General features: G+C 43.6%; 1 protein-coding gene across 2 annotated transcripts in view; it reads left to right on the top strand.

The window, feature by feature from the left end:
- Window positions 1-20,253, top strand: part of PANX1 (pannexin 1) — a 72,095-nt gene that overhangs the window by 27,016 nt on the left and 24,826 nt on the right. For both annotated transcript variants that reach the window (XM_024110879.3, XM_005309147.5), the window contains exons 3-4: window positions 16,834-17,057; window positions 18,171-18,838. In XM_024110879.3, the coding sequence (XP_023966647.2) occupies window positions 16,834-17,057; window positions 18,171-18,838 (892 nt within the window). The remainder of the gene's footprint in view (window positions 1-16,833; window positions 17,058-18,170; window positions 18,839-20,253) is intronic.

Genomic DNA, 20,253 nt, shown 5'->3' with positions numbered 1-20,253 from the left:
GATGATAAAGCACACTGTCTTTGTGTTAGCACAATGACATTAACAAGAGACGGGAACCTTGTTTATTTCATATAAGGGAAGATTAACCAAACTCATCCCGAGTGCAAGGTAACTGAAGTCAGTAGAGAGACATCAGACATTTGGGTCCAAAGTTTTTAAAATAGTGTTCAAGTTTGTATTTGTGGGTTTGTAGTGACACATTTGTTTGCAGAGCACCGCAAGTGTTGTTTAGTATTGTGACTCGCCTTCCACTGTAATGTAATGGCATGCAGGAGAGCTCCAGTTAAAGTAGCACTACAGTGTGTTGTTTAGGTTAAAGGCATGGGGATGGGGGAGAAAATGCATTTCACTTTGAAATGAATACTCCTCCTTGCTGCTGCTTGTTTTCTGATTTATGTCAAAGTAACACCATCAAAGTTTTGAGAACTAAGGGTATGTCTACACTATGAAATTAGGTCGATTTTATAGAAGTCGATTTTTAGAGGTCGATTTTATAGAAGTCGATTTTAAGAAATCGATTTTATACAGTCGATGGCGTATGTCCACACTAAGCGCATTAAGTTGGCGGAATGTGTCCTCACTACAGTGGCTAGCATCGACTTACGGAGCGGTGCACTGTGGGTAGCTATCCCACAGTTCCCGCAGTCTCCACCGCCCATTGGAATTCTGGGTTAAACTCCCAAAGCCTGATGGGGCAAAAACATTGTCGTGGGTGGTTTTGGGTACATGTCATGAGTCGCCCCTCCCTCCGTGAAAGCAACGGCAGACAATCGTTTTGCGCCTTTTTTTCCTGGGTTACCCGTGCAGACGCCATACCACGGCAAGCATGGAGCCCGCTCAGCTCACCGTCACTGCTGCTGTTGTGGGCAAGTCTACTGCGGGGCTGCTGTGATCCAAGTAGACAGTGCAATCATTGACATTCTGTTATCAAGGGTAGTGACTCTGGGAAATGTGCGGGCCTTTTTAGATTTTAGGTGCATCATATTCCTGTCCTTTGTCGTTGGTAAAGAAGTCTTGCAGTCGTACATTCTAGGCTGGTCGGCACTGTAACACCCCATAGCACTTCTGTGGTTGACACATGTAACAGCTCCAGGGCTCCTTTTGCCTTGGCCGAGGACCTACCAGGACCTCAAAGCATTCAACACAGAAGCACCTGCAGCATCTGGCATTGCTACACAGCAGCAGCTCCTTGCCTTCGCAGCAGACGGTGCAGTAAGACTGCTAACCATCCTCATCCACCGCTTCCGCTGCAACTCTGCTCTCCTGCTCGGGGGATCCGTTCATGAAGCTTGGACAGTAGTAAGGAGCAGTTCAACTATAGGCTGAGCAAGTATAGAATGGTGGTAGAATGTGCTTTCGAAAATTAAAGGCTCGCTGGCACTGTTGGTCAGACCTCAGCGCAATTTGAAGAAGTGAGGTTCTTACCCATGAAAGCTTATGCTCCCAATACTTCTGTTAGTCTTAAAGGTGCCACAGGACCCTCTGTTACTTTTTACAGATTCAGACTAACACAGCTACCCCTCTGATACTTAACATTCCCATTGTTATTGCTGCTTGCTGTGTGCTCCATAATATCTGTGAGAGTAAGGGGGAGACGTTTATGGCGGGATGGGAGGTTGAGGCAAATCTCTGGTGTCCGATTTTGAGCATCCAGACACCAGGGCGATTAGAAGAGCACAGCAAGGCGCGCTGCGCATCAGAGAGGCTTTGAAAACCAGTTTCATGACTGGCCAGGCTTCGGTGTTACAGTTGTGTGTGTTTCTCCTTGATGCAAACCCGCCCCCTTTATTGATTTTTAATTCCCTGTAAGCAACCACCCTCCCACCTTTGAAATCAAGTAACTGAAACCATGAATTCTTTCTTTATTAATTTAAAAAAAAATGAGATAACGGACAAGATAGCCCGGGTGGGGTGGGGGAGGAAGGAAGGACGAGGCCACATTGCTTATGGTAACCACACTAAAAATCAAACTGTTTGAATGACAGCCTTCTGTTGCTTGGGCCATCCTCTGGAGTGGAGTGGCTGGGTGCCCGGAGCCTCCCCCCCGCCTCGTGATTGGGCGTCTGGATGAGGAGGCTATGAGGAGGAGGGGAGGCGGTTATACAGTGGATGTAGCGGGGGTCTGTGCTCTTGTTGGCTTTCCTGCAGCTCCAACAGACCATTTGCTCCCCCAACATATGCTTCATCATGTCCGTTTGCTCCCCTATTAGCCTCAGCATCGCGTCCTGCCTCTGCTCTTCGTGCTCACTTAATTCTTTCCTGGCCTCTGCCATTGAATGCCTCCATGCATTAAGCTGTTCCCTATCAGTGCGGGAGGACTGCATGAGCTCAGAAAACATGTAATCACAAGTGCGTTTTTTTCCGCCTTCTAATCTGCGATAACTTCAGGGACGGAGATGATAGGGGGAACGTAGAAACATTCTACGCTCTACGATTCTTGGGGGAGTGCATGGTCACCTGTGCTGCTGAGTTCGCCACACTGACCAAGCAGGAAATGAAATTCAAAAGTTCCCGCGGCTTTTCCTGTGTACCTGGCTAGTGCATGGGAGTTCAAAGTGCCGTCCAGAGCGGTCACAATGGAGCACTCTGGGATAGCTCCCGGAGGCCAATACCATCGATTTGCATCTGCACTACCCCAAATTCGACCCAGCAAAGTCGATTTTAGCGCTACTCCCCTCATCGGGGAGAAGTACAGAAGTCGATTTTAAGAGCCCGGTCGACGGAACAGGGTTGGCTGTGTGGATGCAGTCATTTTTAAATCGACCTAACGCGGCTAAATTCGACCTAACCCCGTAGTGTAGACCAGGCCTAAGATTGCATTTAGTATTATGTTAAATTAGTTTGAATCATAATAGTATATAAGTAATAATGAACGCAGAGGAAGTACAGGAACTTTTTTTGGACCTGTTTTGAGATGGGTTAAGAAAACAGCAAGTAAATAAGAAACAGATGGGTTGGAAAATGTCATATGTATTGAAAATAGTTTGGGATTCAGTTTAAGATCTAGGGCCAGGATAATCTCCCAGCCAGATTGCATTCCCTCAGGGTTCCATGAGTAATATGCCTACCCTTTCTTCCACTGAAGCCAATGGTAAAACTCCCATTAACTTCAACAGGACTAGGATTGCAGCCATAGTAAATTTAATTTCCGGCCTTCTGGAAATTTTTGTTAGTTCATTTCTATTTGCAGAGGGGTTTTCCAAGGCATAGTCCTTCTCTTTCTCCCACGAGGCAGAGTAAATCAGAACCTGTAGGCAGTTAGCCTAAGACATCTGCTGGCTTTTGAGCCTTCTCTTCCCCTTCAGAAATACCTTAGTCCCACATTGCTCTAATTTTCACTTATTTTATCTTTTTTCTGTCCCCCATACTTTTCTCATTGCATGGCAGAGGATTTACTTTTCTTAAAGCTTGATCCCATCTTGAGGTTGCAGTTTTCACAGCTCTATTAAATTAGAGTTAATACACTAAATTAATGCTGTACCAGCCTGAGTGTTTGGGTCACACTGGTGCTGCTGTTTATCCAAAAGTTAATGAGAGCTGAACATGCCATAGCCAACCTTTTCTGTATGTTCCTAGAGTCTTCCCATGCCATGGATCCCCGGGTGTTAGTGTGCCTTCCTTAATTCAGCCTCCACCTTAATAATGCTCTTATTGAACGCTCCATCTTTATAATACACTTTTATTGGGTGCCCCGCAACTGTCATTACCTGCACTTTTAAAAAAACAATTCAGCCCAAATATGAATTTATCACTCACATTAAAGTGCCCTTTTAATTTATTATTTTTAGTTTATTTATTAGCTCCGGAAGGAATTGACAATGGTATCATCTGCATGACAGATCGATTACAGGCTTGGGATTCAGGCTGCTCTCTGTGCAAGTTGGGGAAAGAGCCCCAGAGTATGGCTTAAAGTATTTTGTAGAGATTCATTATATGTTGTGTCAGAACCTACAGAGAAAGACAGAGCAAGCAGCTGCACATATTGAATATAGGTATTTGAACAAACAAACTTAAAAACAAACTTTACTTCATCTCATGTACACATTTTGCATACACAGTTAGAGTGCATCATATTTTGATGATGAAACATTTTCCATCCAGTAGTAACTCAGGAGGATGTTCAAACATAGCTGCTAAAGTTGGACATTTTTAAATCAGCAAGTCTGAGTAACTAGCATCTAAGAGTTTTAAAAAAACTGTCCAAGGCGCTTACTAGACCATTAATGTTTATTTTCAATAACGCTTGGAACATTGGGGGAGTTCCAGGAGACTGGAAGAAAGCTACTGTTATGTCAGTATTTTAAAAGGGTAAACTGGATGACCCAGGTAGTTATTGGCCTTTCAGCCTGACATTGATCGTAGGCAAAATAATGAAGCGGCTGATACAAGAATTAATGGAAGGTAATGTAATTAATGCCAATCAACATGTGTTTATGGAAAATAGATCCTGTCAAACTAACTTGATGTCTTTTTTGATGCGATTTCAAGGTTGGTTGATAAAGGTAATAGCGTGGATGTAACAGACTGACTTCTGTAAGGCATTCGACTTGGTACCGTAAGACATTTTGATAAAACAACTAAAATGATAGAAAATTAACATGGTGCATGTTAAATGGATAAAAAACTGGCAAGCTGACAGGTCTCAGTCTCTTTGGGACAAATTTTCAGAAATAAGCACTTTCATAGATTATAAGGCCAGAAGGAGCCAACTAACCCTACCCCACTCCTCCTACGTCCCTGCCCAAACTGGCTGCTCAGAGACCAGACCCTGTGGATCTGTGACACACACACACACACACACACACACACACACACACACACACACACACACACACACACACACACACACACACAATCTCTCTCTCTCTCGAATAAATATTTTCCATGTCCAATTCTTAGGTTAGCATTTTTTTTTAAATTTGACTTCCAGTTAGGTAGGTAAATAAATGGTTGTGTTTTTAAAAGAGCTCAACCTATTAGCTCTCATGAAAATCTGGCCCCAGTGCGGGTACAGAACACTTGAAAAATATGGCCCTGAGCTCTGCTGAAAATCTGGTTTAAAGTTTTCTTTTTAATTAATATTAATTAATACCTGGTGTCAGATCTGGTGGCTTACATGTAATAGTGGTCAGTAGGGTAAGAAAGTAACACATTTCTTTTGCGGCTTTAATAGATTATCAGATATATTTTGTGACTTAATTTTATATCTTCTCAGGTAAGTACAGAACACAAGAAAATGCTTTTGTAAATAATGTGTCAGTGATATCAGTGAGGGGGAGAGAGGCTTTAAAATACCAATGTCACTGTGTATCATATTACTAGAGCTATCGTTAACATATAAAATGATGTCTCCTACATTACACAGTGTGGTGGCAGATAGGAGCTGCAGAAGATTACCAGAGCAAATTTTGCATCTTTGATTACTCTGCTGTGAGTCTTACTCACAAAATACAGGCAGATAGTGCTGCAAGACTAATCCCTTTTATACTGTATTATTATTGAAGTCATGTTTTAATATTTCAGTTGATCATTCTGGTTTAATAATGTTAATCAAAGGACGTTCGTGGCCTGGCTGTGGAAGCTATACTTAGTTTCCAGTTCTGCCACTCTGACTTTCACTGAGTAGGACCTTACTTCATGAATGGGGCCAGTGATTTCAGTGTTTCTTTAATAACTGACATACGTTCTTACAGTAAAAACTCTTGGGAAGGAGAACAAGGACTCAGAAAATTCACCTTTGGGAATTACTGGCAGCTGCCTTGTTCAGAAGTTTGAGGGATTTGTAGTTTCCCAGAGGGATCAAAGGGAGTGTTCTCCAAACATTGCAGAACTCAAGGATCCACCAGGAAAACTAGTTCCAGCCACATGGAGCCAGGTGCATCTGTTTTACTTTATCCACCTTGTTTCCTTGGACTCTGCTTGTCTCCTGGAAAAGGGGCTACTTTAGGAGCTAGCCACCTGTACCCTTATCCGAGGGAATAGTTAGCACAGAGTGACAGTTAATGTTGCTTCTAGCATCCTTAACTTCCACTGGCTTGTCAGGCAGAAATATTGCTTGGCTTGGATGTGAACATGCTATGTATATGGAATGTTTGCTCCCAGTTCCACCCATCATATCCCAAGATGCCCATCCCAGACACCCAGAGTAACAATCACACAGCATTTGCACTGAGCAGCTGCCAAAGACCCAGAGAAAGGGAAGCACACTCCTTAGGGTTTCTCTATGCTTGAAATGCTACAGCGGCACAGCTTCCGCTGTGCCACTGTAGTGCTTCAGTGTAGACACTTCATACACTGACGGAAAGAGTTTTCCCATTTGCATGGGTAATCCACCTCCCTGAGAGGTGGTAGCTTGCTGGACAGAAGAATTCTTCCATTGCCTAGTGCTGTCTACACTGGAGTTAGGTTGGTTTAACTACACCACTCAGGAGTGTGGATTTTTCACACCCCCGAGTGACATAGTTAAGACAACTTAATTTTCTAGTGTAGACCAAGCTCTTGGCTCCCCTACTCTCCTCCTGTTTCAGTCCTTTGAGCTCTTCTTCTTGTACTTTTCTTTTTCCTTTCCTTTCCTGTCATGGTGACTCATGTTTATTCAGAGATGGGGATAATCTAGGCTGGGTGTGTCTAATAATTCATCATTGTTTTCTCCTGGACTTGACAATGGATGGGTATTTGAAATTGATTTTGTGTAAACAACTGGCTTGTGAGGTACCCCTCCCTGCCATGAAGTGTACTTGAAGTTGTAGTACAGGTTATGAACAGTTTGCTGCATACATAAATTTATAACCACAGTCCGAGATAGACACTGTATGACACATACATATCTCATAATGACCATCCATTTCAGAACATTAGAAGTTTTCATAAAAGACCTTTCTCATTATACTTTTATGGCACGGTAATACAATATGCAGTCAATTGGTTCAACTGCTCATTTTTGGGGTTTGAACCTTCTGTTCTTCTATTGGGGTGTCTGGGCCCTGATCGTTCCAATCGCATATTGACACATGTAGATAAGCTTTAACTGGTGATGTTCAGAATCTGAACGTTTCCTACAAATGGCTTCTGTTATCTCAGTCCTAATCACTAAGGAAGGGTGTGACATTCCCCTCTGGTGTTATCTGGACCGATCTGCTAGGTCACTCCAACCCTGCTCTGCTGTGAGAACCTCCACTCCTGGGCTGTTCACGCACAGCCTCTGGCATGTAAGCTTTTCCCAGCTACTTGCAGCCAAATGACACTAGCCAATATCTCCAGTCCAAGACACAACCCTAGGAATCTCCGTCTTGCAGTGTCCAGTTATGCCCAGTGGACGCTGCAGGCTTATATGAGTTCATCAATTTAACAAAGAAATTGATATGTACCAGCCTTGTTATCCCAAGGGGAGTCTCTGTCATGCTTCAAACCAAATGCACTGCTCCAGATAGAATAAACAAACATTAATTAACTATAAAGATAGATTTTAAGTGATTATAAGTCAAAGCATAAAAAGTCAGAGTGGTTACCAAAGCAAATAAAATATAAGCACACAGTCTAAACTCTTAACCCTATTAGACTGGGCAGCAGCTAGATTAAGCAGTTTTTCTCATTCCACTGGATATTGCAGTCCTTAATATACAGGTTTGTTCCTTAAACCTGGGCCAATCTCCTGTGTTGGAGTCTTGTCTTCTTCTCGGGGTCTTGGTTGCTTGCAGCGAAGGTGGTGGCAGGAGAAGGGCCCAGTATGTGTCCACTCTGTCTGTTTTATACCCTCAGTCCATGTGCTTGGGGAGCACAAGTCCAGGCATGTCTGGGGGGCATTGCTGAGTCTCTCCAAGTAAAGTTGAGCAATTCCCCTGGTGTGGCCTCATGCAGGTGAGTCATTGCTTTGTAGCTCCCTTGCTGGACAATGTTTTAGTGACTGCCATAGAATACAATTATCATAACTTCATATGCATTAATGATAAACATACATGGATAGAGAAATGACTTTCAGCAGATCATAACCTTTCCCCTGATACCTTACAAGGCATGCTTTATATGTAAGATCACAATTATATGAAAATGAGGAATATGGGAGTTACAGTATGCTCCCCCAAGGTATAGAATGTCACAAAGGGCCTTTTGCATGTACAGTAAACTCCAGATTATCCGAATTGCATGGGCGGATAGACTTTATTTGGGTAATCAGGAATGTGGATAATTGAGACGGCAAGTGCCCTTCAGCCATTCAGCAGCAGGTTGGCCTTCCCTATAGATGGGGGCTTGTCATCTTCTCAGTCCTGGCCAGGGCTGGGGGCTCTCTGCTCTGCTCCATCAGGATCGCAACCTCCCCTTTGTGCCTGCAGGGTGTCACCTGCACTGCCACAGGAGCTGTTCAGCAGCAGGGTGGCCTCCCCTATGGCCAGGGACTTGTCTTCTTCTTCCTCCTCCTTGCAGTCCTGGGAGTCTCTGCTCTATTACCTGAATCTCCGCATTATCCGAATCCCCTCCTTTTCGACATACATGCCTTCTGCAGCATATATCTCATGCTGGGGGGACAAGGAAGGGATTTGGATAATGTGGAGGTTCGGATAATAGGGTTTTGGATAAACAGGAGTATACTAGATTCATATTTACTAGTTCACATCCAGCATTATAAACTTCACAAAATGCTGTTAAAAGAGGCCCTACTAGTAATTTTAGAACTAAAGCACTCTGGGGCAAAACTGAATTTCATGTCAGGGATAGTAAAACTCTTCAATTTATTTGACCATATAGGTCTTTAGCACCAACAAGAAACATGGCTAATGTAATGCAAACTATCCCCGAGACATCTCTCCACTACTTGATGTAATGCTGCCACCTTGTAAATTGTGAGGCATTGAAATACATTTTTTTGAAAGGCAAATTGCATGGTTTGATCCATACACCAAGCACCAGTTGTTTATCCATGTTCAACTGTCATGAATTTTGTGGGCGGGGGGGCGACTTATTTTGCCCACTGCTATTTTTAAAAGATTGGTATGGCAGTGTAAATAAGTATCAGAGGGGTAGCCGTGTTAGTCTGGATCTGTAAAAAGCAACAGAGGGTCCTGTGGCACCTTTGAGACTAACAGAAGTACTGGGAGCATAAGCTTTCGTGGGTAAGAACCTCACTTCTTCAGATGCAAGTAATGGAAATCTCCAGAGGCAGGTATATATCAGTGTGGAGATAACGAGGTTAGTTCAATCAGGGAGGGTGAGGTGCTCTGCTAGCAGTTGAGGTGTGAACACCAAGGGAGGAGAAACTGCTTCTGTAGTTGGATAGTCTTTGTTTAATCCTGATCTGATAGTGTCAAATTTGCAAATGAACTGGAGCTCAGCAGTTTCTCTTTGGAGTCTGGTCCTGAAGTTTTTTTGCTGTAAGATGGCTACCTTTACATCTGCTAATGTGTAGCCAGGGAGGTTGAAGTGTTTTCCTACAGGTTTTTGTATATTGCCATTCCTGATATCTGACTTGTGTTCATTTATCCTCTTGCATAGTGACTGTCCAGTTTGGCCAATGTTCATAGCAGAAGGGCATTGCTGGCACATGATGGCATATATAACATTGGTGGACGTGCAGGTGAATGAGCCGGTGATGTTGTAGCTGATCTGGTTAGGTCCTGTGAAGGTGTTGCTGGTGTAGATATGTGGGCAGAGTTGGCATCGAGGTTTGTTGCATGGGTTGGTTCCTGAGTTAGAGTTGTTATGGTGCGGTGCGTGGTTGCTGGTGAGAATATGCTTAAGGTTGGCTGGTTGTCTGTGGGCGAGGACTGGCCTGCCTCCCAAGGTCTGTGAAAGTGAGGGATCATTGTCCAGGATGGGTTGTAGATCACTGATGATGCGTTTTAAGCTGAGGACTGTAGGTGATGGCCAGTGGAGTTCTGTTGGTTTCTTTTTTGGGCCTGTCTTGTAGCAGGAGACTTCTGGGTACACGTCTGGCTCTGTTGATTTGTTTCTTTATTTCCTCGTATGGGTATCGTAGTTTTGAGAATGTTTGGTGAAGATCTTGTAGGTGTTGGTCTCTGTCTGAGGGGTTGGAGCAGATGTGGTTGTACCTCAGGGCTTGGCTGTAGACGATGGATCATGTGGTGTGTCCGGGGTGGAAGCTGGAGGCATGAAGGTAGGCATAGCAGTTGGTGGGTTTTCGGTATAGGGTGGTGTTAACGTGGCCATCGCTTATTTGTACTGTGGTGTCTAGGAAGTGGACCTCCCGTGTAGATTGGTCCAGGCTGAGGTTGATGGTGGGGTGGAAGCTGTTGAAATCATGGTGGAATTCTTCCAGGGTCTCCTTGCCATGGGTCCAGATGATGAAGATGTCATCAATGTAGCGTAGGTAGAGAAGGGGCGTGAGCGGACAAGAACTGAGGAAGCGTTGTTCCAGGTCAGCCATAAAAATGTTGGCATATTGTGGGGCCATGCGGGTGCCCATAGCGGTGCCACTGGTCTGGAGGTATATATTGTCACCAAATTTGAAATAATTGTGCGTGAGGATAAAATCACAGAGCTCAGCAACAAGTTGTGCTGTGTCATCATCAGGGATACTGTTCCTGACAGCTTGTATTCCATCTGTGTGTGGGATGTTTGTGTAGAGAGCCTCTACATCCATGGTGGCTAGGATGGTGTTTTCTGGGAGGTCACTAATGCATTGTAGTTTTCTCAGGAAATCAGTGGTGTCACGGAGATAGCTGGGAGTGCTGGTGGCATAGGGTCTGAGGCTAGGTCTACACTACCCGCCTGAATCGGCAGATAGAAATCGATCTCTCGGGGATCGAATTATCGCCTCTCGTCGGGACGCGACAATCGATCCCCGAATCGACGTTCTTACTCCACCAGCGGAGGTGGGAGTAAGCACCGTCGACGGGGAGCCACGGAGGTCGATTTTGCCGCCGTCCTCACAGCAGGGTAAGTCGGCTCCGATAGGTCGAATTCAGCTACGCTATTAGCGTAGCTGAATTTGCGTATCTTAAATCGACACACCTCCCTCCCTCCCCCCCTCCTCCCCCCCCCGTAGTGAAGACCTGCCCTGAGTAGGGAGTCCACATATCCAGACAGTCCTTCAGTCAGAGTGCCAATGCCCGAGATGATGGGGCGTCCAGGATTTCCAGGTTTGTGGATCTTGGTTAGTAGATAGAATAACCCCGGTCGGGGCTCTAAGGGTATGTTGATTTGTTCCTGTGTTAGTGTAGGGAGTGTCCTGAGTAGATGGTGCAGTTTCTTAGTGTATTCCTCAGTGGGATCTGAGGAAAGTGGCCTGTAGAATTTGGTATTGGAGAGTTGTCTGGCAGCCTCCTTCTGGTAGTCAGACCTGTTCATGATGACAACAGCACCTCCTTTATCAGCCTCTTTGATGTGTAAATAAGGTTATTTAAATATTGATTAGATGATCTGGATAATGTAATAAATCCTTTCCATTCTGACTCCTATGATTCCACTGTCAGATCATCTTTTCTTCTTTGCTTGCGCATTCATCTCAGAAGTTTCATGTGGAAATTAACTTCTGTTCATAAGTTAACACACGTAAAGAAAAACTGATGAGGATAATGAGATGAGGAGAGAGGGTTATGAACCGGACCTTGAAAACATCATGGAATGCTTGGTAAATGAAGACTGCTGCTTCCAAATAAAACAGGAGCAAATGCTGCTTCTTTCCAGAGTTGGAACACAAAACAAACATCTGCACGGTTCCCCTTGTGCTCTCATTAATATTATTATTATTATTATTATTATTATTAATTAGCACAGCACTTAGGAACCCTAGTCATGGACCAGGACCCCATTGTGCCACACACTCTACAAACACAGAACAAAAAGACAGTCTCTGCAAAAGGGTTTACAATCTAGGTATAAGACAAGAGACAACAGATGGAGGAGTACAAAGAAACAATGCAATGATATTGGTCAGCAAGATAGGCAGTAGGCTCAACAAACCAGTGGTCTGGATTTTTGTAGGTGTCATGGTAAAGGAGGATTTGAAAGAGGATAATAAGGTAGGTTTGAGTGGTTTCGTGGGGAGCACCTCCCAAGCATGAGGGGCAGCCTAGGAGAAAGCACAGATTCTTGTTTGAAAATGTAATAAGTGGAGAAGGGAGGCTGGCATCATTGTCTCACCAGAGGTGGGAGTCAACATCTCGATAATGAATGAAAGATGATACGTGGGGTGCAGATTGATGGTGAAGGACCTTGACAGTGAAGGCAAAAAGCTTGTTTGATTTGATAGAGAAAAGGGAGGCAGTGGAGGAATGCAAAGAGAGGGGTATGACATGGTCAAAGCAGTGGGTTAGGAAAATATTTGCAACTGCATTCTGAATGGATGGGGGGACAAGATTGCATTTGTCAAGGTCAGAGAGAAAAATGTTGCAGTAATTAAGACTTGAGATGATGAGAGACTGGGTGTGAGTTTTAGCTATGTGATGGATAGGAAAGGCCATATCTATACAGAAATAATCTTCAATATTTAGACATAGTCTGGATGTGAGGACCTAGAGAGAGGATCAAGTTGAATATGACAACCAGGTTATTTGCCTGCATGACAGGCAGGATGGGGGTGGTGTGCACAATGGTTGAGAAAAGAGATGGAGGGAAAGGAATTGAAGGTAGTAGATTGAATGCTCTGTTTGTCATGTCGAATTTCAGCTGGCGACCAGACATCCAGAAGAAGGTGTCAGAGAGACAGGCAGAGGTTTTAGTTTGGACAGAAGGAGACAGGTCTGGAGTAGAGAGGTAGATCTGTGAGTCATCAGTACAGTGATTGGTCATTGAATTTGTGTTTGAAGATGAGTTTACCCAGAGATAAGGTGTAGAGGGAGAAAAGAAGGGGACCCAGGAAAGATCCCAGTGGAGACCCCACAAAAAGCTGGAGGAGGGATGAGGAGGATCCCCTGAAGAACACAATGAAGGAGAGATGAGAGAGGTAAAAGGAGATCCAGGAGAGTACAGTGCTGTGGAAGCCCAGGGAGGAAAAGATTTCAAAAGCATGGTTGACTGTGTTGAATGCAGCTGACAGGTCAAGGAGGATGAGGATGGAGTACTGGTTCTGAGCTCTGTCTAGGAAGAGGTCATTAGAGACTCTGGGTGAGAGCAGTTTCATTTGAGTGCAAGTGGTGGAAGCCAGATTGGAGAGGGTCTAGAATGGAATTGGAGGAGAGGCACTCCAGATAGTGATTCTGAAGTGTGTTCAAAGAGCTTAGAGATGAAAAGAAGAGTGGGGGGGGAAGTGGGATCAAACATGTTTTTTTTTAAAAGATGGGAGAGACTGGAACGTGGTCGTTTTGTGTGGGGGAAAGATCCGCAGGAGAATGAGGCTAAGGAGAAGAGTAGGGGAGGGGATGAGAGTGGGTAGGAGGGAGAGCAGGAAATGGAGAGGCACATAGAGGGGTTAGAGGAGGAGAGCAGACAAGAAACTTCTGCTTTTGTGACCCCCACCCTCACCTCATGGTCTGATCCATGGTGGGGAGTGTGAGAGAAGGAAAGGCCTCTGTAAGGGAGGGCAGCTACAGAGGCAATGTTGAACAAAGGGATCCAGGTCTCTGTGAGAGACAGGAGCTGAAAGAAGCAAGATAGGAAGAAGTTCTGGATTGATGTAATTTTTTTTTTTAAATATGAGATGAAGTGGGTGGTCCAGAGACAGCAAGAGAAGGGGCAGGAACGGGAGGGCATGAGGTTAGGAATGGAGGCACAAGAGGGGCAGAAGTGGGGGCTGGGATGGGTGCAGGAGATGGGGAATGAAGGGACGGCTGAGGCTGGGTAAATATCATGAGAGGTGAGGAGGAGAGTATGGTTTGGGGATCTAGATGTGAGCAGGTGAGAAGAGGGAGAAGATTGAGGTGGAGCGAGGAAGAGGATGAGATAGAGGTGATGAGGAACTGTAGAGGGGTGAGAGAAACCAAGAAGGGATGATGGAGCCAGTGGGGGGAAAGGGAGGGCAACTGATGCTGTGAGGCAGAAGATGGATGTGGTGAGAGCTGTTGGTGAGTGGCAGATGGACAAGATTTCAAAGTAAATAAATAAATTCCACAACCAGCCCACAACCCAGGAAGTGTGAAGGAATGTGCCCAGCCTGGCAGCTAAGTCCCTGCTGACTAAGAAGGGCCATTGACACTGTTATAGGCCAGGGCCCCCGGTAGCCATCCCCTTTTTGGGTGTGAGGGGGCAGGGCCAGGCTGCTTTGCAGAAGCAGCATGGCCCCCAGCCCAGCTCTGGGTCCTTGCTGGCTAGAAAGTGCCCCTCCCACCCAAATCTCAGTCTTCCTCACTTCATAATCATGATGAGTTTTTGAAAACTATTTTGTTTCTGGGTTAGTCCCCCTTGCACCATGCCCCATCTGTTCCAATTATAAAATGCGTGCATTATGGCACTATTTTTCTTGAGGACTTGGAAAACTGAACCAGTGTCTTTGCCCACCTATAATTGTGATGGGATCAAGTAATAGAAGTAGTGGCAAGCAATAGAAGTTGAAGTAGTTAAGCTTCCCAGGCCACACTTAGCACAGCAATTTCAGGTTTTTATCACCAATTAAGGCTTCACAAATTTGTTATTTACTATGATTAATGCTTGCAAATTTTTGATTTGGCTGTTACTGTTTTAGAACACAGCAAGTTTCCTGATTGGCATGTTAATTGTAGTCAGAGTGTGTATCATCTCCGGCTGTTGAGAGACATTGTTCCCTAAGGTATATGTATAAAGGTGTGCGAAGAGAGTGAGTAAGAGTAGAGACAATTCACAGGATTTTGTCACAGTTGTCTTAGATGTTGGAAGCAGCTTTCCTCCATAGGCGTATGTGGATCAGGTCATTTGTTTTATATATACAGACAAAGCAGATTCAGGTAACATCTTTATCCTTGCTGAAAATGCAAGAGAGGGCTATTAGCCACAGTGACCAACTGACTGGGCCAGATCCTCAGCTGGTGAAATCTGTGTAGATCCGTTGACTTCAGTAGAACCACATCGTCCATTTGCACCAGTTGATGATCTCTTCATGGACTTTCAAATGTGTGTTGAGGAAAAAAAATATTTATAATTTAAAACCAAATGAATTTTGGTCATCATGACTATAATTACAATTCCCTGGGTTCTGATCCCGGAGTTCATTAGAATATGCTTTGTACTAAAAGTTAAAGATATGGTAATTTAGAAGTTCATGGATGAATAAGATGGATAATTATGTTTGGTAGAATTAGACAATATATGCATCTGAAAGGATTTTCAGATATTATAGCTGTTTTATACATTACGCATTTAATATAAATGTGTCTTGAGAATATATTGAGAGGGACAAAGTGGGTGAGATTGGTGGAAGGGATGAGAAGAGCTCTGTGAAGCTCAAAAGCTAGTCCCCTCCACCAACAGAAGTTGGTCCAATAAAAGACATTACCTCCCTCAACTTGTCTTTCTCTCATCCTGGGACCAATGCAGCTATAGCAATACTACAAACAACCTTGAGAATGTATTGGCATTATTATATGATTTATTTACATTTGATAAGAGCATGCATTGAGTAGGCTATACTGGCATGGATAGTGTTATAAGCTTACAATACATGTGTTTTATATAACCATCATTATATAGGAAGAACGTAGTAACACTTAACCAGGTTTTAAAGCTTTATAAGACAATTACTACCAAGAGACCAATATGTAGAGCCCTGCAATTGACCAATCCAAGGTGGGGTCTACATTTCCCAGCTCCCCGGATTCAACCTGGAACTGGGGCCATGTGGATCCTCTTCTGCTCCGTTCCAGCAGCCCACCCTACCCATCCTGAATTAGGAATGGGAACCTGGCCTGGCAGGTGCTGCAGGTCTCGCTGATCTCCAATTTGGGGGTCAGGAAGGAATTTTTTTCTCCTGGGGGCCAGTTGACTGAGGATCAGGGAGTTTTTCGCCTTCCTCACAGCACCTTCCACTCACAGTGGGTTAAGTAGGAAGGTGCTTAGTACTTACCTGAGGTTCTTGGGTTGAGTTGTTAATTCCTCACAACTTGCAGCCTGTTTCCAGTGTAGTCAAAAAATAAAATGAACTGTTCGCCGAGGTAAAAGTCCTGGGATTTTGGTGATGGCCCTTGGGCTCATGGGGTAGGGTGAGACTTTGTTGCTCCCAGGGCTGAGGTCCCCGACCCTCTCTACCCCCTCTGTCCCCCTCGTCATGGGGAAGGGTGCTAGGACTCAGAGAACTGAGGTTGGGGTTGGGGGAATAGGCTGAGGAGAGCCTACATCAAGTTACAGGGTATATGGTAGGAGCCCTGTAACCCCTGCACTGGATCAAATTAAATGCCTGGTATAGGAGAGTATGGGTGATGGGCAGGTAGCTCCCCTCCCTTGTGTTCAAGTTTAATAAAAGGTGCGGCAAGCTGCTTAATTCCATGCATGTGTCTGTCCTCATTTTGCCACTGTGTCCACATCAAATGACCTTGTTCTTGTCAGTTTCACACTTGCCCACACAGTTCTGAATAGCTGTGGTGAAAATGTGGTCCAGAATTTTGGTTACATTCACTCTGCTTCTGTTTGGCAAAAACTGAGCAGCAGCAGAGGCAGTGGATCTGTCTGTCTGCACACTCAAGAAGATGGCTCTGCATTAGTTCTTAATGGGAGCTTTTCTTTGTACCTATGGGACTATTTCCTGGTTTAGTTTCTTTTTCTTTCTTTAAAAAAGAACAAAAGCTTAAATTCTGCATCAATTTTTGGCTTCCCCCTTCTCCCAACCCACCAAGAAAGTTTCCTACTCACCCTGGTTAGTATGAAAATGGGTTTTTATAAAGCAGAGTGCCTTGCCCAAGAAAATATTCTTATTTGACTTGTTTTGTTACAGATTGAGTCTAATCTAACAATTTTAATGCTATTTTTCTCTTCCAGTTTTTCCCATATATCCTGCTACTAGTTGCTATCCTGTTGTATCTACCATGCTTGTTCTGGCGCTTCACTGCAGCACCCCATCTTTGCTCAGATCTGAAATTTATTATGGAAGAACTTGACAAGGCCTACAACAGGGCAATCAAAGCAGCTAATAGCTTTCACAGTGGAGACACTAGAGACCCCAGTAGCCTGCCTCCAGCTGTTAATGAAAACTTGACACAAAGGTAAGGTGCTGTAGCTTGGTATTTTTGGTCTTTATTTCTTTTAGCCTTTAATAAGTATAATATGTTTGGAACACTTGTAAATCACAGACACATACTGTAAATTTATACCAGCCATTTTAAAGATGAGCTGACGTGTTGTTTTTTTAGAACTGTGATTAAAAATGCAAGATCCCAAATCGATAATAAAATGTGTGTGTGGAGTTAGAACTTACAAATAACTACTTTTTTCAAACAAAATACTTGTAAATCAGGTTGTCTTCCTCTCCCTTTGTAGACCAGCCCCGGCCTAAGGTGGCTCTGTGTTTCCTTTGCTACAATGGATGTCAGTATTGCCTAAAACAGCATTAGGAAGTGCAGGTGGCTGTATTCCTTACCTACCAGTACAGTTATTTTTCACATCCTTTGATGTGGAAGGCCATTAATGAGCTCCCCTGCCACTCTGTTGTTCTCAGAATTGTCTCTGCAAAGACTCCTTTTTCTTTTTTTTTCCTTTTTAAAATATTTGTCTTTTCCAGGCTCCCTCTCTTGGATTAGTTGCTGCACTGTTCTAGCCAACCTCCGTTTCACAGCTACCCTAGACAGTGCAGCAATTTCTCCTCTTCTCTTTCTTCAGAAGAAATAAAAATTACAAATAAGAATTGAAAATTGTTTCTTTAATAGTGAGTTGGCATGAATCTCTGAAGTTAGGTCCTGGCAGGTAAAATGCCATTCTCATCTTAATGTAAGACATGTTGCAGCTGTGTCTGCTTTTCCTCTTAGGTTGGATTTGAGTATCAGTGCTTGAGTTGCATTTAAAAATTTCTTATTAGTATTTTACTTATTCTGTCCGAGGCTTGGGCATTTTTCCTGTTGACCCTCATACTTGTCTTGTAAACAGTTATATTCAGTACTAAAGAATGTACCAGAATTCTGGTCTTGAGATTGCCCTCACATCTGTTTTGCACAAGTGTTACTTCATTGATTTCAGTAGAGTAACTCCTGATTTACAACAGTGTCAGTGAGATCAGAATCAGGCCTTTTGTTTGTGTGTGTCAAAATGTTCAGCTTATTTAATATGACAAAATGATTCCTGCAATGATTGGTCTGTTTGTTTTTTTCTTTTTCTTTTTCCAGTTTGTGGGAGATATCTGAAAGCCACTTTAAATACCCCATTGTGGAACAATACCTGAAGACAAAAAGAAACTCCAAAAACTTAATAATCAAATATGTTATTTGCCGTTTACTAACATTAGCAATTATCCTGTTTGCATGCCTCTATCTGGGCTATTATATCAATCTCTCCTCTATGACTGATGAGTTTTTGTGCACCATCAAAACTGGAATCTTAAAGAATGACACAACAGTTCCAGAACTAGTTCAATGTAAGCTTATTGCTGTTGGCGTCTTCCAGCTACTCAGTTACATTAACTTATTTGTGTATCTTTTGGTGATGCCTCTTGTAATGTATGCCATGCTCATCCCATGCAGGCGAAGCTCAGACATTCTTAGAGTATATGAAATTCTGCCAACATTTGATGTTCTGAAACTCAAGTCAAATTATGATGATTTAAGCCTCTACCTCCTCTTCCTTGAGGAAAACGTAAGTGAGCTTAAATCATACAAGTGCCTCAAAGTGCTAGAGAATATTGCAGGCCCTGGGAAGTGTGACATAATCCATCTGTTGCCAAACCTTGGTACGATTAAGACGACAGATACGGTAGATGGGAAGCCAGCAACTGTGAAAGAGAAGCCTGACGAGAAAATTACAGAAGAACCAGAAAGGACTACAACAGAACTACAAGGTAAAGTTGAGCTGCTTGTTGTGTTTAAATGGTGTATCCATTAACATAGGCCTGAATAGGAAGAAAAATTGTTTCTTATATTATGAAATTCTGTATCTAAACAAATAGAAGCCTTAGAATTCTTGTATGCAAAGACTTAAATGTGCTGTATAAGAAAATTGACTAGCTTATACCTAATAATACAGTCTGCTTATATGATTCTTATAACTTCAGTTAACCCCTCAGGAGGGTTATGTTATTGAAAGCTATTGTAGTATTTTTATTTGTTTGTCATAATGGACCAAATTTTCAAAGATAGATGCCTAAACTGTGCCTGCAAAATATATAAGCAGAGATGCAAATTTTCCATCTACAGCTTAGGCACTTGGTTTTGAGAAACGTCACTTCCAATTAATATGGTGTTTGTGCAATAATATTGCTTGGGTAATTTGAACTGATGGTAAGGAAAAACTAAGGAACTCATGTGCCTGTCTTAGCTCTCCTGCATGGTTTGTGGGTATGGGTCTAACCTGTGGCAGAGGGCTAGAGCCAGAAATGGCTCTTAGATCTGTGTTAGCCCTTCCTGACTTCATCTCTCATCAGCTTTAAGCCTAGCAGAAGTGGTGGTAGCAGCAGTTGGGTATTGAGTTCTTAGTCCTTTGGATCAATCACAAAGTAGTAAAGTGTACAGTCATTGTACAATGTGTTTGCATTGAGAGATAGAACTAAGATAAGATGGGGAAGTTAGTGGTGTCATGATTTTGTTTTAAAGAACAGCATGAAAGGCTGGTAGTCTTCAGGCTAGAGGGACAGAGGTGCATAGAAGTTAATCCTCCCCCTTCTCTCTCTCTCTCACACACACACGAGATCCGATGGGGGTGGTATTGGGGAAGGGACTCCTTTTAATGGCAGGGTAGCAGCAGAGCCCCTGTTATTGCTGGCTGTCTGCTCTTTGTGGCAAGGGAAACTGTTTATGTATAAGCCACCAAGCCGGCTACACTTCGCTCATGCTCCCTGTCCAAACCTCCCCTGTTCTGGGATGGAGGGAGCCCCTTAAGGGTAGTGCTCTGCACCAATGGATCCCGAAGATCTACAGTTAAAACTTATAGCAGCGTGGTTATGACAGCCAGGGATATGAAAAAAAACATTTCTAACATAGGTATGCTGATAAATCCCCCAGTGTAGATACAGCTAGAGGGATTCTGTCAGCATAGCTAACATCATTGGAGGAGGTGGTATTCCTGTACCATCAGATCTCCTCCTTCTGTTGCTATATACTGCAACTACACTAGGGGGCTCCGCAGGCATAGCTATGCTGCCGAAGGCCCTGTAGTGTACGCATGGCCTCACACAGGAAATAAGACACACATTTTTAACAGAGAAGGTAGTTGGAACAATTTACCAAGAGTCGTATGACTGGCAGTTTTTAAATCACA

The sequence above is a fragment of the Chrysemys picta genome, chromosome 1, assembly GCF_011386835.1.
Source record: "Chrysemys picta bellii isolate R12L10 chromosome 1, ASM1138683v2, whole genome shotgun sequence".
Lineage (NCBI taxonomy): Eukaryota > Metazoa > Chordata > Testudines > Emydidae > Chrysemys > Chrysemys picta.
This window is presented reverse-complemented; position numbering and strand designations above follow the sequence as displayed.